This window comes from Papilio xuthus, unplaced genomic scaffold (assembly GCF_000836235.2).
Source record: "Papilio xuthus unplaced genomic scaffold, Pxut_1.1 DF828177.1, whole genome shotgun sequence".
In the NCBI taxonomy this organism is placed as follows: Eukaryota; Metazoa; Arthropoda; class Insecta; order Lepidoptera; family Papilionidae; genus Papilio; species Papilio xuthus.
Genome location: NW_013530472.1, coordinates 3902367 through 3919721, shown reverse-complemented (window position 1 = coordinate 3919721; position 17355 = coordinate 3902367). Strand labels below are relative to the sequence as shown.

General features: G+C 33.8%; 1 protein-coding gene across 8 annotated transcripts in view; it reads right to left on the bottom strand.

Moving 5' to 3' along the window:
• Positions 1-17355, bottom strand: part of LOC106113776 (uncharacterized protein CG43867) — a 219118-nt gene that overhangs the window by 138286 nt on the left and 63477 nt on the right. For all 8 annotated transcript variants that reach the window (XM_013306729.1, XM_013306730.1, XM_013306735.1 and 5 more), the window contains exons 2-3: positions 8763-9152; positions 5726-5885 (exon numbers count right to left, since the gene is read on the bottom strand). In XM_013306729.1, the coding sequence (XP_013162183.1) occupies positions 5726-5885; positions 8763-8914 (312 nt within the window). In that variant the 5' untranslated portion in view covers positions 8915-9152. The remainder of the gene's footprint in view (positions 1-5725; positions 5886-8762; positions 9153-17355) is intronic.

Here is a 17355-nt window from a genome sequence, read left to right as displayed (position 1 = left end):
TAGTCGGCAACTATTTGGGAAGGATTGATTTATAGAGACTGCTAGCGCCCGTGCGCGTGATGTATGACCCTATTGAGATTAGCATAGAGTAATGAAAGTCAGACAAATTGATTCAAAAAGAAAAATTAAGTGTCATTTTTTGCGTTTTATTATCACAACAATTTAGAAAATCTCTAGTTATAAGTAAAGCAATTTTGACAGAAACTAAGCATGTTATAATCGTCATGTTAAATATAAAAAACATTCCTACCTTAGATAGCATAAAGTAATGTTTTAAATCAAAGAAACACGCAGACAGAGGCTTCGGTTTTCAAACAAACCAAACGACATCTTTGAAGTATGTACAGTCAGCGTCATATAGATCGTCACAGACAAGATATGCAAATATATAGGTACATCAATAGTAATCAATTATATCGGTACAACAAAAGTCCTCAAAATAATAGATACATTCACCCTGCTCAAATACATCGGTACATACACAGCGTCAAATATATGAGTACATGCAAGATGCTCATAAATATCGTAGCAGCCACAGCCTCATAAGTAACGAAGCAGTCAAGGTGCTCAAAAATATCGGTACATTTGACAAAATTGAACTCTATCTCTATATACTTGTGATACAATTTGGAATAAACTACTTCTGTTACATTCATTTGACACTTTGTATTAACATTATAGGTTGTCCGGAAAGTTCGTTCTGATTTTCGATATAAAGCTTACAATAGACTGTAGCTGACGTGAATTCATTTTCGGATTTCCACCATTATCAAACGTCACAAAAATTTCTATATTGTGAATCATTTCATTTCATTCGTTGAGATAAAAACTAATTTTTAAAATTTTAGCCAAAAATAAAAGACGTTTTAGGTATAGAGTCGTACCAATATAATTTAAAAACATTTCCGAAAATTTAAGAGAACAGGGTTTCAATTTTCCTTATAAAGCGGCACGAACTTACTGGGCAACCCAATATTTTTCTTCTCCTGTCATAACGCTTAAATATATTATAAAAGTTTGTCACGCCGAATATGACAGATACGTATTAACTAATATTAAATTTTGCCTTGTCACAATATATATAATACTAGTTTGGCGCAGTATTCTAGTATGTTTGCCGTAATATGTAAGTTTACCGGTTCGAATCTCAGGCTACTTTTTTTTCATTTTATCAATCACGGGGTTATTTTTTCATAACCAGTAAAAATTTGGTAATGTAAAATTTTGCTCGACATTTTTTTTTTATAATTTTCGCTGTCGGGTAGAAAGAAATTTAAATAAAGTTAACAACAATTAAGTCAGACCATCGCCGGTGAAGTGAGTGGGCGGAGCGTGGATTGTCTTTGTGGGTTTTAAGAATGGTACGCCCACGCACACTGGAATGTTTGTTGCAATCGACCAAAAATTTGATGTAGTTTGGATATTGACATTCAGTTTTTTTTCTTTGTTTCTTAAATATAATCAGTATCAGTAAAAGGTAAAAGTAAAAGTGTTATTTTTATCGGTACAAGTTTAACAAACATGAGTAATAAGACAAATTACATGTCAATATCATCGCTTTATCTCCTTCATTTTTGTTTGAAATAGAAAAGTACTTTAACGGTCAAACTCAGTCCAAGGCAATATCAAAATTACCTAATAACTACGGCGATAGAGTTTAATTACATGTGCTTCGATATTAAAATTAAAAAGTTAAAATATCAAAAAAAAATAGTTGCTTGGGATTTGAACCGCCGAACTTACGTACCAACCGCGGCGAACGGTAAGGCAACGAGACCAAACTAGCATATATGATGACAAACTTAAATTTGATGTTGGTTTTATCTACCTAATATCTGTCATCCGCGTCGAACACTTTTAGTAAATTTTGAAAAATGGTTTGATGCAAAGTGTCAAATGAATGTAACAGAAGTAGTTTATTCCAAGTTGTATCACAAGTATATAGAGATAGAGTTCAATTTTGTCAAATGTACCGATATTTTTGAGCACCTTGACTGCTTCGTTACTTATGACGCTGTGGCTGCTACGATATTTATGAGCATTTTGCATGTACTCATATATTTGACGCTGTGTATGTACCGATGTATTTGAGCAGGGTGAATGTATCTATTATTTTGAGGACTTTTGTTGTACCGATATAATTGATTACTATTGATGTACCTATATATTTGCATATCTTGTCTGTGACGATCTATATGACGCTGACTGTACTAGAGAAATTATAAATTAGTAAAGTTACATTTAACATTGTTATAAAAACTCTTAAATACATTGTCTATAATATTTTGCACAACCATGTGCAACATTATTTATTAAAATAAAAAAAACATGACATGTGATTAGTCTGAATGTTAGCTGCTCTGTGCAAAACGTGCATAGTTGCAGAGCACGATTTGTAAAAGCTAAAGCCCCGAGTCTTCAGTAGTACAACATGCGATGCAGGCAGATGTAGGAAATTGGAAGTTTACGTTGATAAATGTATTTTAAAATTTTCCGTTCTACACAATTTTACTTCTGTTTAAGAGAAAGACACTGGAGATTCCGCAAGATGTTTAACATAAAAGGTTTTATTGCAACAATGATATATAGCACTGATTCGATATGCATTTCCTTTCTAACAGAAGAGGGCAAACGAACAGCGGCAACACCGAGGTTTTGTATTAAACTAGCTGTCGTCCGTAACTCCGTCCGTTCGGGATTTAAAAAAAAAATATCCTGTGTGTTCTCCCAGACTATGCTTCATTTGTTTAAATTTCATTAGGATCTGGCTCTACGGATGATTTTCGGCGACACCTTCTAACAAACATACATATTCATCCATCCATCATCCATTAGTAAATATGTTCAGTCATATTATTTATAAACAGTCATTTAATATTACCACAACAAGTAATAAAAAAAACATTAATCGTATAATTAACATTTCAAATTGTTTCCCTGTATCACAAAGCCGGAATTAATAATGACCACAGAAAAAACAGATTCAAGTGAACACGAATACTCGAACGTTTTAATTAAATGAAATCAAAGTGAATGGGAAACGCTTCCGATTCCCAGTCGATTAGGCTTTTGTAATCGACGATACTCCAAAAACTGTCGTTGTTGACAATCCCACTTTAGCAATTGCTCCGAACGACGTTTTACAACTTTCCTTTTGCTTAATTAAAAGTTTCCGCCTCCAATTTCGTAAAGTTGAACAAATTATTTCGAGCAATTTGAATTGTCAAATTGTCAATTACACCTTGGCGACAAGACGATCGTGATTTAGGGCAATTTTTTTTTAAATATTTAAAAAAAAGCTAATCTTTATAAAATAAAACCTGCCTTGAAAATGCTTCAATATATTTATTAATTGTGTACGAGCCCATTACCCCAATAATTACTGTTTAAAAAAAAATAGAGTTTGTTGTGTAAATAGTAAAATAGAACAGGTAAAAAAACCTTAACTTATCAATAACAGTAACCTTTAATTTACCAGAAAATTAAAAAATGCACTCTTAAGAAAATATAAAGGAAAAACTAACCATAAATTGCAACGTCGCTACCGTAGAGGTCGTAAACCCTTCATACGCACCATTAACTACGAAGGGAAGCCAAAATCATACGTCACGATACCGTATATGAAAACTATAAAAATCATTCGGTTAGAAAACAACGCCTGATAACGGAAAACAAAAAGCTCTATGTCTCTACCTTTGAGTTTTAAAAGACAAGACCTGTCAAGCTCACGTTCCCATCTGTCAAACAAAACCCAACAATAAGTCCTAAACTAACTTACGTAAATTACTCACACATCACTACGTGTTTTGTGTGTGTAATTTGTTTAGTAAATATCTGTTGATAAAGACGTCATCATCATCATCATCATCTCCCTGTTCTTGTCCCAGTTACCTAGGGTCGGTTACCAGGTTTCCGTCCAACATATCAATCTATCTACGTACATATAAGTATGATATACACGTGTATGATTGTCAAATTTACTTTAGCTGACACCAATAATGATGGAATTTATATAGTTAAACGATTGTTCTTTGTCCAGTCCGTTTATCTATAGTCAAAATTGCCGCTACATCAAGCATGAATCTTATCTGTTTCGGAACTCGAACAAACAAACGTTTGTCTCAGAGTTAAGTCTGTGGAGATTATTTGTAACGAGATAAGAGGTCAGTGCTTTCATTTTGAACTATATATTTGTTTAGATTGTTTTGATAAGGGCATTAAATATTCGTTGTTATCACAAACACTTACAAGTTCTAATAATAAAACTATAGAGACGATGTTTTTTAATTGTTTTTTTTTTAATATAGAACACAGTGTGGAAGAATACATAGGTTACTCATTAACTTTTTTTTATTCCGCGCGGACGGAGTCGCGGGCGACAGTTAGTCATACTATATATATTTGCAATTGACTTATTTCGAAATTATAATGACAAATATATCAAGGCATCAATCAAAAACTCTTTCCTACTAACGACGCAAAAACTTACCGTCAACATGAATAATGTCTACGTAAATGAAATCTCACGGCTATAAAGAACAGATGACGATCTCACGGCCAACTCAGAGTTTAATTCCGCTCCGTTGCCGACACTCCGAAGAACTTTGGTACTTCGAACTGTGAGTTTTAGAGTTTCTGTGCAAACGCTTTTAAGTTCTAAAAAATCTACTATATCACTAACAGTAATAATATGATATCTATATTAATAAAGCGGAAGCTATAAGATAAAGCGGAAGAGTTTGTTTGTTTAAACGCGCTAATCTCAGGAACTTCTGGTCCGATTTGAAAAATTCTTCTTTTGTTGGATAGTCCATTTATAGAAGAAGCCTTTAGGCTATATAACATTACGCTGCGACCAATAGGAGCGAAGCGTCAGTGAGAAATGTTGCAAAAACAGGGAAATGTATTCACATTTGCGGACTTTCGTTGCGTGCGCGGCATAAACGGTTTAAGTTACTCAAAAAATATGTTTGAAAGAAATATTCTGATCACTATATATAAATAAAATGTATGTGTAATAAAATGTGTCAACATGTAGAACATAGTCTGGACGAGCACATAGGCAATTAATTAAGTTTTCTTTTTAATTCCGCGCGGACGGAGTCGCGGGGGACAGCTAGTTGATCATAAGTGGGGAGGGAATTTAATTCTTTGACTGTAATGATTGTCTTATAAAGTCAAAAACTTATAGAAATCACCGAAATAAACAAGAACCAGTTCCAGTTTCCTGTTTTAGAAAGTAAACTTTTATACGCATAATTTGCAATGTATTTAAAACCATTATTTAAATATTTTTTCACCACCACAAAGATAACTTAAGAATTTAATTAAAAACAACTACAAATATTTATCTTTTGCTCAATTAAAAATAATTTTAAAACGAGATTATAAAATGGCACAGTTTTAAAGCAAAAGCTTTCAAAGCTAAGTATCAACTTGACGTTCAACTTATTTAGCATTTTAAATATAGTGTTGGTGAAGCAGTGGCGGTGCATTAAAACGGCCATAATAAGGCTTATGTTTTTATCAACGTATTAACAAGAAATATTAAGCACACTTTGTATGCTGTCACTTTTAAATGTATTTGATGAAATAAAAGTTGTAACTAAAAATTATTTTACAAAAGCAATACTCTTTTAAATAAATTAAAATCTTCATGTTTCATTCCAGATTTTCTTTGACTGTAAAGTGAATCATCCTGTATACAAACAAAAAGAGAACATACCTTATCTCTTAGCATGTCGCGAACTCTGGTAGCCTGATGGCGACTCCGGTGCAACTCCAATTGCAGCTCCAGACACCTCTCTTGCCAGTTAACACCGCCGAAATCAGCCGCCGCCAGCTCAAACTCCAGAGGATCCAAGTGTGAGGAATGGCCAAATGGTCTGTAAAATATATATTTATATTGAACAATTAAGATTATTAATAAAACAATCAGTATGATTGGAAATCTCCGCACAACACTCGAAGGGATACGAATCAATACCTACATCAAACCAACACATGAAAAGAAGAGAGAAGTAGCTGAAATCACTGGATGAAGACGAGACGTAATCTTAAAAAGACACAAGAAATAATGATTGATCTAGTTGAACCAACTATGCTATGATATAAATAAAAAATAAGGCAAGTAGTAACTGCACATATTTACAAAGATATAGAATGAACGATAGGAATCTCAAACAGCAACTCTACCGAGATTTTCTCATGAATAAAAACATTACGTATTAATCAATTCGCTACTAAGATTTTTTACGATACGGTATCTTGAGGTCAACGAACTGATGGCAAGCTAACAGCAATAGAGAATATAATATTAGTTAAATATAAAACTAAAAAAATAAAAAAGGAATTTTTGTTGTCTATATCAAAAATAGATTTCTTAAATAGATTACGAACTATTCAAAACTAGATTTCCCGAATAACGTTATTGGAATATACAATAAAAAATACAGATTATCTAGCTTTGCTTTTTAAATTTATTCCAAATATTCCGGCCAGACTCATCCGAACATCTGATAATAAATTCCAACGACGAAAGATTTATCTTCCGAATTATATTTGTAGGAGACATACTTCGACTATTCGAATTGTCTTGATTTGTAAAAGTTGCGGTAGTTACAAGATTTTGCCGGATAAAGCCGTAAACCGCCGGAATTTTTCTTTCGGAATGTTGGTACAGTCCATTAAAAACCGTAATAAAGCTTATATTGAATTAAATAGACCAAAACTCAATAGCCCATATGAATATTATAAAGAGAACGGTTACTTAAGAAGTATTTGCTATGAAACAACTAAGATATGCAATCATGATATACAAAAGAGATCTTAAAGTCGAATATTGGATGGAGAAAATAATATAAATAACGCATTACATATTGCTTTATCGAAAAAAAATATCGATTCGGCAATAATAGTAAACCACAAACAATGGACATCAATGAAAATTAAATATCACATTTAATTTACATTTAACAAAAAATCGGGAAAACTTCGTTTTTTATAGGAGTCATTAATTTTATGTAAAGATTTAAAACACTTATAGGTGCATTAATGTTGTGAAAATAAAATAAATAGATTAATCACATACTTAGTAGAGCCCGCTTTAACATCTTCGCACGAATTGGCCCGGCTCGCCCGGTGAAATACCACAACCACACAGAAGACAGGCGTCAAGTGGAAGCAATTCCGCGTTTCGTCTGATGAGTGTGCGTCCCGGAGGCCTAATTTAGTCCTCTTTCCTCTCCCACCTTTTTCTTTTAAGGAAAGGATGGGAAGTGGAAGTGGACTTTCCGGATGAGAGGATGCATGGTAAGGGAAAATATTTTCTTTCTGTGCATCCTCTCCTCCGTTGATTAAAGGTAGGCAACGCATATGCAATTGCGTATATCTATGGGCAACGGTCAGTTCGCTATTTCAGCGATTTCAGGTGGCCGCTCGCTCGTTTGGCACCTTATGATATAAAAAAAAACTGTATCTTCGATACTTCGAGTCCTAAGAACAATCTTTACTACACAAATGTCTATTGCATTCCAACGTATTAATTATTCATCTACAAACAAGGAGTCTAAAATAGACCACATTTAAATCCATAGTTCGAACCCCAGTGAACACGATCCCCAACATAAGAATTAATCTGACGAATACAAGCCTATTTACGATTTATATTCAATCGTTTGCATAGCGGAATGAATTTAATTCAGACAGGACAAATAATGAACGCGTGCGTTAATAGATTTTTACAAATGAGAGAACAAACAAATGATGCTATTATTTTAATTTGTGATTAAATCATTTTGGGATCGATTGTGTCTACATTTTACAGTAAAATTTTATTTAAATGTAAATAAAATCTATCGTTATCGACTCAAGTAAAACAAGTGTACAAACGTATAAGAAAAATGAAAACTGTACAGTTAAACTATTAAGATTTAACTGAACAGTCTGGCTGTTCAGTTAAAACTTAAGTGTAGAGCTCCAATTGTAAAACATAAAAATTCCCAACATTTGAATTACTTCCAGACAATGTAATAAAATTGACAATGTCATTCACCAAAACCAGCAATGCAAGTTCCCTGTATTTCAGCTTATATTAATAAGGCACAGTATGCGATTATGATTCCCGCAATATGCAAGTTAGAGAGCTGTGCACACAAGGGGCGAATTGCGATGACGTAGGGCATACAGAATAGCGGAGCTACATTAAACGCCTCTACTAGTTTCACACGAGGGCAGAGAGTGAGACAGCTGTAGACACCCCAGTACTGCTATCGATAGAACTCATATACTAAGACAGAACAATACTGTTTTGACACCAGTGTCTGTTCAGTGGGTAGCAGTGCTGCAATGTATACTGCTCTGCACCAGTGTGCATCAGGCATAATGGAACTGCTTGCGTTCATAAGCGAACTGATATTATGCAATCAGCGAGCCGCATATATTACGCTCATATTCAACGCCTTCTCGTCACAGAGCAGCAAGATAATTTCATATCATATAAACTTGATTGGTATGATACGATTGTGAATGTTGATGAGGACGTTACTAAGAAAAATCTTGTTTTAGTTCACGCGTTCAAGATAAGCTGCTTCATCGCGCTGCATGAGACATCGACGTGTTGAGGGTAGAGATAAAAAAGCTAGCAAGACGTGCGCCTGAACGCTATGAAGAAATTCATTAATATTTTTGAACTACCTTACAACATTTTTTGTAAATATTTAATTGTCTTCTTTATACATAAAAATACTCAAATAATTGCTTACCTAGGCGGTGGAGGCGGCGGCTCTCTAGAGCGGCGCGGCAATAGCCGTGGGCTGTTCGGCGTGCTGGCTGAGTGGCCTGCCCCGCTTATGTCCGTGAACCGAGACAGCGGGTCGAATATCTGCGACAACCGCCGCGACCGCTCCTCCGACATTATTCACAATTAACACAACACAACACTTAACACTAAACAACATCACATCACAACACGAAAGTCAACACGCAAATGACTATTTAAAATAACGTAAACCGCGGAAGCGATTGTCCAGCGCCGCAAACAGATGGCGCTCTTCGCAATGACGCGTGAGTCGATTCGCCATTCGATCCGCCATCTTGAATGCGTCTGATGTTTTTCACAGTTTAATGCACCTCTGCTCGTGGTATTTTGAGCGCTGAAAAAGAAATAAATAGGTATTAGTCGACACGTCGATGTGGTATTAGGAAAGGTGAGTCAATTAGCTTGTGTGAAATTTTGGACGGGTTTCAAAGTGAATCAAGTTTCGAGTTAAGATCGTCCCGGAAATGTTGTAGACGGGAATATGGAACCCGTTTCCTTTGACCGAATTAATTTGATGATATATTTGTAATTTCAAGAATATGTATATTTAAATGCGTTTTAATATCTTATAAAATAATAAAACATTTAACAGACAGTAAAAATGTTTTAAAAGAACATTCGTTATCTTCGAAAGTCCTTTCCGAGAAATCTTATTTTTTTTTACAATCATGTAACCTTAACCTTCTTAGTTCCATCTTTTCTCAGATTTATTTCATTTTATATAAAAATACATACATAAAGTGAATTTCTAATTTATTCCAGATTACGTAATAAACGTTAATTGAACGGAGCTAAAAGTGACACAGGAAAAGCTTTATCTGTTTTTATATTAAGCGCAACAGTAAGAAGATTATTGAGTAACAAGGGTCAAGTGGGAAGCAAAATAATTTGTCGCGAGAAAACGAGGAAAATGAAAGGAAAAACAGAATGTTAGGCCTCTAGCACACAGACGCGAAAATGAATAAAGGCCGATACGATTGGTCCGCGACACGACTGGCTTCTATAAATATGTGATGTGACAAAGTAATAAGAACGTTTTTTGATTCTTCTTTAATTATGAATGAAATCAAATACAGGTATTACTAGCTGTCGCCCGTGACTTCCTCCGCTCGGGATTAAAAAAAGATAGTAACCGATTCTTAGACCTACTGAATACACACATAAAATGTTATTAAAATCGGTCAAGTCATTTCAGAGGAGTATTGTAAACATTGTCACACGAGAATTATACATATATATTGTCCAGTTTTAGACAATGATTAAGTTACTGTTTAGCTAGAATAAAATATGTTTATTTAACATCAATAATATAAATGGAAAATATTTTTAATACATAATTTTACAAATAAACTAATCAAATAAGTAATGAAAATAATATCTTTAGGTGTCGAACCTGCATCAAACGAAGTGTATCAGATGACATTAGTATGATTAGTAATTCTGAACCTTTTTGAACTCAGACATCGAACGTCTGCAGAGACAAAGATGTGTAATGGTCCAAATGATTAGATTTTACTTTCATTACTAATCAAAGAAATGTTGCACCGCAGACATCTATGAGACGTCAAATTAATTTTGTCTTCAAGCTCATTACATTTCATATTAAAACCAGCTGTCGCGCGCGACTCCGCCCGTCCGTGTTTGTTTAAAAAATAAAAATAAAAATATATGGGTGGACTACCCTTAACATTTAGGGGGATGAAAAATAGATGTTGACCGATTCTCAGACCTACCCAATATGCTCACAAAGTTTCATCAGAATCGGTCAAGCCGTTTCGGAGGAATATGCGAACGAAAATTGTGACACGAAAATTTTATATTTAAGATACTAATTTGACCTATATAAGTTGCTGGAGAGAGATTAATTTGCGTTTTAGGATGACTTAACACTGATTATTTATTCCTAGACATTAAAATAGAGGCAAATTAAAAGTTTTTAATCACTTTTTAAGCTAGAGTACCTAGGCTACATAATACGGAACAAAAAATACGAACTGGTGAAGCTCATCGTACAAGGAAATCGAAGTGTAGGTCGAATACGAACATTCTTGCTTAAGAACCTACGCCACTGGTTCGGAAAGAGTACCCGTTTGCATTTCACAGTCGCGGTGTCCAGGGTTCAAGTTGCTTTAGTGATCACATGGCACTATAAGAAGTATTACTTCAACATCTTAAACAAATTGCTCACTTTCAGGTTCAAAATAAAAATTAAACGCAGAAAAATTCATAAAACTTACATAACTAGTACTAAATCCGTTCATAAAACGACGTTAATTTTATTAAAACACAATTTTAATATTCAAATATGGTTATAAAGCTAAGCCCGCTGTACTCGGCGCAGCTAATAAATGAGAGTTGCGATAAATGATGCAATTTCATTACCGCGAGATGCTCCTCTCACAAATATTACCAAGGAAAATAATTAATTTATATTACAACTAGCGACTTCGAAGAGTAACCGAAGCAAGATAAAAACTATGCAATTTTTTTTTCATTATAGGTTACGAATTTTCTTTTTAAAATATTAAGCGGCAGCACAGGTTTCGGACATATTATTTTGAATTTCGAAAATAATTTTTGTTCATAAACAAAATTATATGTCGTTATCATATCGTTCAAGTATCTCAAAAAATCTATCAGATTTTAATAAACTTTTATACGTAATAATGTTTCTAACTACTTTTACCTTTGTCTCTACATAAACAAAGTTCTAGAAAATTGTGGGTTTCAAAATTAATATAATAAAAGTTAACTGGTAGATGTCACATTTAAGTAAAGCATTTTGTTTAAACCACCACCTAAACACCTGTACAATCAAGACCTTTCGCAGTGTTTAAATTACAGAAGAATTGCCTTCTTCCTTGCATCGAGACAAACTAGCCAGGCCTATAAGTCACCATATTAAAAAGCAATAATTCGTGTACCACTCACCAATCTAAATACCGCCAGAATCCCTAATAGTACATATTGTTATCTCTACTTATTCAAAGGGAGTAAAAGGGATATCAGATATGTTTTTGTACAAGTATTTCGTCTGTGGAAAATCAAGGCAAATTAATTAAGTTTACTTTATAAAGTTAACGTTATGAAATTAATACAAAAGTTTGTTAACAGGCACTAACTCTAATATTATGTTAGTTCAAGGCAAAAGTTCCGTTAGGCTAAATGTATACGGTTTCTTATAATTAAAAAGTTTTGTGCTTAACTTGAGAAACTTTAACGTGTAATGTTAGTTGATTTCTAAGATGTAAATGAGAGTAAAATTTTGAAATTAATTTTAATACAACTAATAAATATTACTAATATTAAAGCGAATGTTTAGACCAGTCTTTCCCAAAGTGGGCGATAACGCCCCCTCATGGACGCTGCTTTACGATAACCCGCAACTTGAGAAAGTTGCGGGTTATAGTAAAAGAATTTAGAATTCTCCGTTAATATACATATATAGTTAATTAATTTAATTTGAAGTTATAATGGTTTTTAAATATGTGAAAATATGAGGGGCTAAAAAAAATTTATTCTCAAAGTGGGCAGTAGACAAAATTAGTTTGGGAACCACTGGTTTAGATGGATGGATGTTTGTTTGAAGGTATCTCCAGAACAGCTAAACCGATCTCGATGTAATTTGCCATACATATAGAACATAGTCTAGTTACTAGTAGAACACATCGGTTACTAATTATGTCTTTAATTTAATTCCGCGACGACGGGGTCGCGGGCGACAGCTAGTGTGATAAATAACTATTAATATACCATAAGCCTATGGTCTGCAATTCGTAACTACTATTCATAGCGAAAGGTAATTGTCAATTGAGATTATGAAAAATAAAATTATTGTTTTCAAACACTTTCAGTGCCACCGACTTACCTTACTAGTTTACTTTAATATGTGAAATTCCTAGAAGCATTGAACGTGTTAAATCATAAATCATACGAATAAATTGCCATCACTTATCGGAAATCTTATAAGTAGAAGTTGATTCATTCGGCAACTTCACGATATATTCGACTCGGATACAACTTAGCGTCAAAATAAGTAGCACTTAGCCGACTTCTGTTGATATTAAGTTATATTCCGATATTAAATGTTACCTTTTATTTATAAATCACATGAATTCTCTATATACTTTCGGAGCATCTTTTTGTTTTTAATTCTAATTGGAAACATCAATACAAATATATCCATACGTTATCTTATATTATCTATATCTTGGTCCATTTTTGCTTATGTTTTATTAACAAATTTCATGCCACTGCCATTTCTTCTACTACTCGCGAGGCCAATCAGTGGCAGTGAATGTGTTAAACATTTAACCCATTTGCTTTAAATTTATCGATGTAAGAATAGGAGGATGGGAGGATCGCTATAAAAAGAGTTCGCAGTCAATTATTTGAACGGAATATAAATAACATTATTGCTTCTTTCCATTAAATTTATAGAAAATAATAATCCGTAAGTTTGTAGATAATTAAAATTAACAAGCAGTCATATAAATTCACATTTAATTAAGCCTAATCCAAAATTGGTTTCGCGAGCGTAACGTTGGATTCGATTTGACGCGTCTTTGATCTTCCAACTACTCTCGTTTAATTACGATGGAACATAATTTTGATATACATATTAATACGTGACACAAGATTAATGGAAACACGAGAAGAAAGATTAAGATATAGAGATATACTTATTTTATTATTAACTCTAATTAACATTCGAGAATCAATTTGTTTTGTAACAAACTAAATGTAGATGTTCATTGCTCAAGTATCTATAAAATATAAAAATATAAAATTGTTTTTTTTTTTTTGTAAGAGAATAGTTAAAAAAAACAGTTAAAAGAACCAAAGGTTTGCGCAAAATCTAGCTAACTTATAACATTTACTAAAGGGGAAATTGCTTTTTAGAGTATAATAGGTTTCAACAATAAGCACATAGAGCAGTGAGGCATTGTCCCTGCAAAGACTTCAGTGTGCACACGACCTAATTCTGAGTACCAATTAGTAGAAAGGTCGCGAAATCCACGTAAATGTCATCTGCATTGTTATACTGGGGAAGGTTATACGTTCCTTTTTAATGCGCTAAAAATACTATAGAATAATTTCTAATATTAAATCAGGTCTCCTATAACTTTAGCGTATTAAAAAATATAATAAGTCTAATAACGATAATTTTATGTATTGTAAAATCAGGGAGGTTATAGGAAAGTAGAGTATTAACATTTCGTATGCCTTACTTATGGACACTTGAATTTATCGTGAATATATTGTGCAGAAGACTTATAGTTAAAGGCTTAGAAATTGTACTTAGGTATATCTGGCTGTTTGTTAGGAGACTTGTAAAATTAAGTCGATTCTACTACGATGTAATACATCATAATACATCTAAATATAATTAATTAAAGAAAAAAACAAAAACATAGATCTGTTTTTTAAACGATAATTGGAGGAATCCTGAAGCCTTTGTATAACTAGCAGCATAAAACGGCTACTTATTGTTTTATATGAAATATAATATCTGAAACACTTCGCCAACGATTTCCGCGATCACTTTGGCAAAACATACGGAACGAAATCGCACACGTATAAATTATTGCTTAATTAGAGTCGAGTCCGCTTTGATCTCCACTCGCTATTCATAACAAGTAAGCTTACATTCTCTTGTCGAATGGCACTATTTTCAGACATGAATTATACCTGGACTCTTATTGTGTTTATTTAATTATGTCAAATAAATCATTGGGAATATATTCATTCATATTAAATGTAAGCGAAATGTTGTTTAATAAAACCACATCTTTTTACTAAAATAATACTCCAATTATATAATTGCAGTTTTCGCGAAACTATCTGCCACGCACAGCCGCGTTGTATATTGGTCTGCCCTCGGTGGTATGTCCAAACCGCTACGACTTAGGGTCAAGAAGCGAGCGTATCATCTTTTCAAAGGCCGGCAACGCATCTGCCGTTCCTCTGGTATTGCAGATGTCCATGGGCGTGGATGAACACCTTAGTGTTCCCGCTTATCATTTGCCCCCTTATGTTATAAATAAAATAATTGAATAAAACTACGCTTCATATAACAACTATAAAGTAGTTGAATACATGTTTTAAATAAAATATTATCCTTTTTATTAAGGCCAGGCTCCATGAGGGATAATCAAATGTTTATCATATCTCAGTTGAAGTGAAAAATTACTTCAAGGGGCGGCAAATTAAAAGGGCTCTGACCAGAAAATTGTCCACTGCTCGGGCCTCAAGAGTTATGTGCCTTGATTAATGTTATCAGGCGCGCTATCTGGGCAGGCCCTTAAATTGGGGTCAACCCTTTTTCAGGGCGCGTCTATGTCATTGTAGATTTTTTTATCTTCAGTCGTTATCTTTGTTTACAGAGGTTTAGGCGTTTTATTTTCCGTATCATTTTAGAATATTTATATCGTTAGCTGTTGAAGATAACTTCGTATATTTTTTAATGATAATATTATATGAATTTTCATAAAATAGTCTAGAAGTTTTTTTTTAAAGTATAGGGACGAAAGTGCCTTTTAAACCTTTATCAAATTATTATCACAATGGGTTTATTTTTCCGTATTCTCATAATCATGTATAGTTCAACCGAACGATCGGTTTAATACGATGACGAGTAATATTGTCGGAGGAGTGGTGCGACTGTTTTTTATGACAGCTGTGTACGCGCGTTTAAAAATGTTTTTTTTAATAAAGTTTATTTTTACGCATCAGGCAGTTTACGTAGAAGCCGAACGATTTGTCGTTAAAAAAAATCAAAAAAATAAGCAGTGAAAACAAATAAATGGAAACACAGACAATAATTCTCAGCGTTAAAGCGCATCTAATTCAACTCAGTAATTGGTCCCCGCGAGAATTGGGTCAGTTGCAGTCAGGTGCACGGCTTAAGCAAATTGACAAACGTAGCCGCCGCCGCCGCCCTAATGACGCGTCGCTACGGACGTGTAGCTCTACCCAAATAGAAACGTTTTGACCTCGACTAAATAAACAACTATTTTTCTCTGACATACACTCAAAGAATTCTGTGAAGTGGAATATATCCTCCCTTTAAAATTAATTCTAAAACCCGAATACATTTACGATTTAAAAATTAATCAAGAAATGAACGTTAAAAAATCTACTATTCAAAGCCTTTTAAAACTTTTTAAATCCATGTTTTTAAGTATTACTAACAGTTTCCCGCAACTTGGTCTGCGCAAAATTAAATAAATCTAGTAGTAGATTTAGCCTATCTCACTTAGGAACAGTATAGCTGGCGAATTGTGAAAGAATTTTTCAAAACGGTTCAGTATTTCTGAAGCCTTTTCATCATCATCAGCAACTATACGTCCCCACCGAGGGGTTCGGAGCCTAAGTTCAGGGTGATTAGGTCATAGTCAACCACGCTGGCCAAGTGCGGATTGACTTCACACATATCTTTGAATTTCTTCTCATATACGTGCAGGTTGCTTCACGATGTTTTCCTTCAACGTAAGAACGTCGGATAAATGTGCATATGTAAATCGGAAATCGAAAACACGTTGGTACATGGCGGAATTCGAACCCAGGACTTGCAGATTGAAAGTCAAGTGCTTGACCACTGAGCCACCGACGCTCCCTTACGTCTTTTCAAAGCAAAGAAATAATCTTATCTTTCCTCTTTATAGTATAAATATTGATTTAATCTTTATTGTAACACTTATTGTTAGAGCATATTGAGATATTGAACAATGCAGGTATACCAAGACGTAAGGAACAGTTGCCGGGCTTCTAGCCAAATAGTTTGGCTGCAAATATCCTTTCAGTAAATAAACTTTGCTTTACGACTTTGCCATGCTGTAACTTGATCTATAACTTGAATCTTAAGCTACATTTTAATGTATACAAAATAGTTTACGTTAGAGCCATCGTATCTAACAACAGTTGAAACAAAAAGAACATTCTCGTCAGTAAAAGTAATCAGGGATATAGGCTATATAAAAACTAGAACGTGTATCATTAGGACACAAAGCGACTAACAACCGCACACTAACGATCGCGTACAAATCAGACGTGAGTACAGAAAAACTATTTGTTTTTCTTATATCTCTGTATGTCGAAACTGCGTCCAAAATATACATTAATACGTTACATAATGGTTATTAAGGGTAAGGTTGTCAACAGACAGGCGGCCGGACGTAAAAATAAAGCTTAAACAATAAGGTTAAACCCCACATGAGTGTCATAAGGCCAGAGATGACGTCTACACAAACTTACAAATAATGAAATTTGTGAAAATTTTGTCCTTTTTTAATCCTAAAATTGCAATTCTCTTGATCTCTATACTATGTAAAAAGTGTAATTTCCTTGATCTCTTTTAATGTTTAAATTTAAAGAAATAATTGAGAAAATATTCCCAAGAAAGACACAAATTAATACTATCAACGTATTTGTCCTTTTCCCATTGCTTAGTTCCCCATTTATTCAGAAATCGTCGCATACAAAGCTGTGAGACATTCTGGCACACTGCCTATTGAACCTTGGCTGTTAAAGGCACG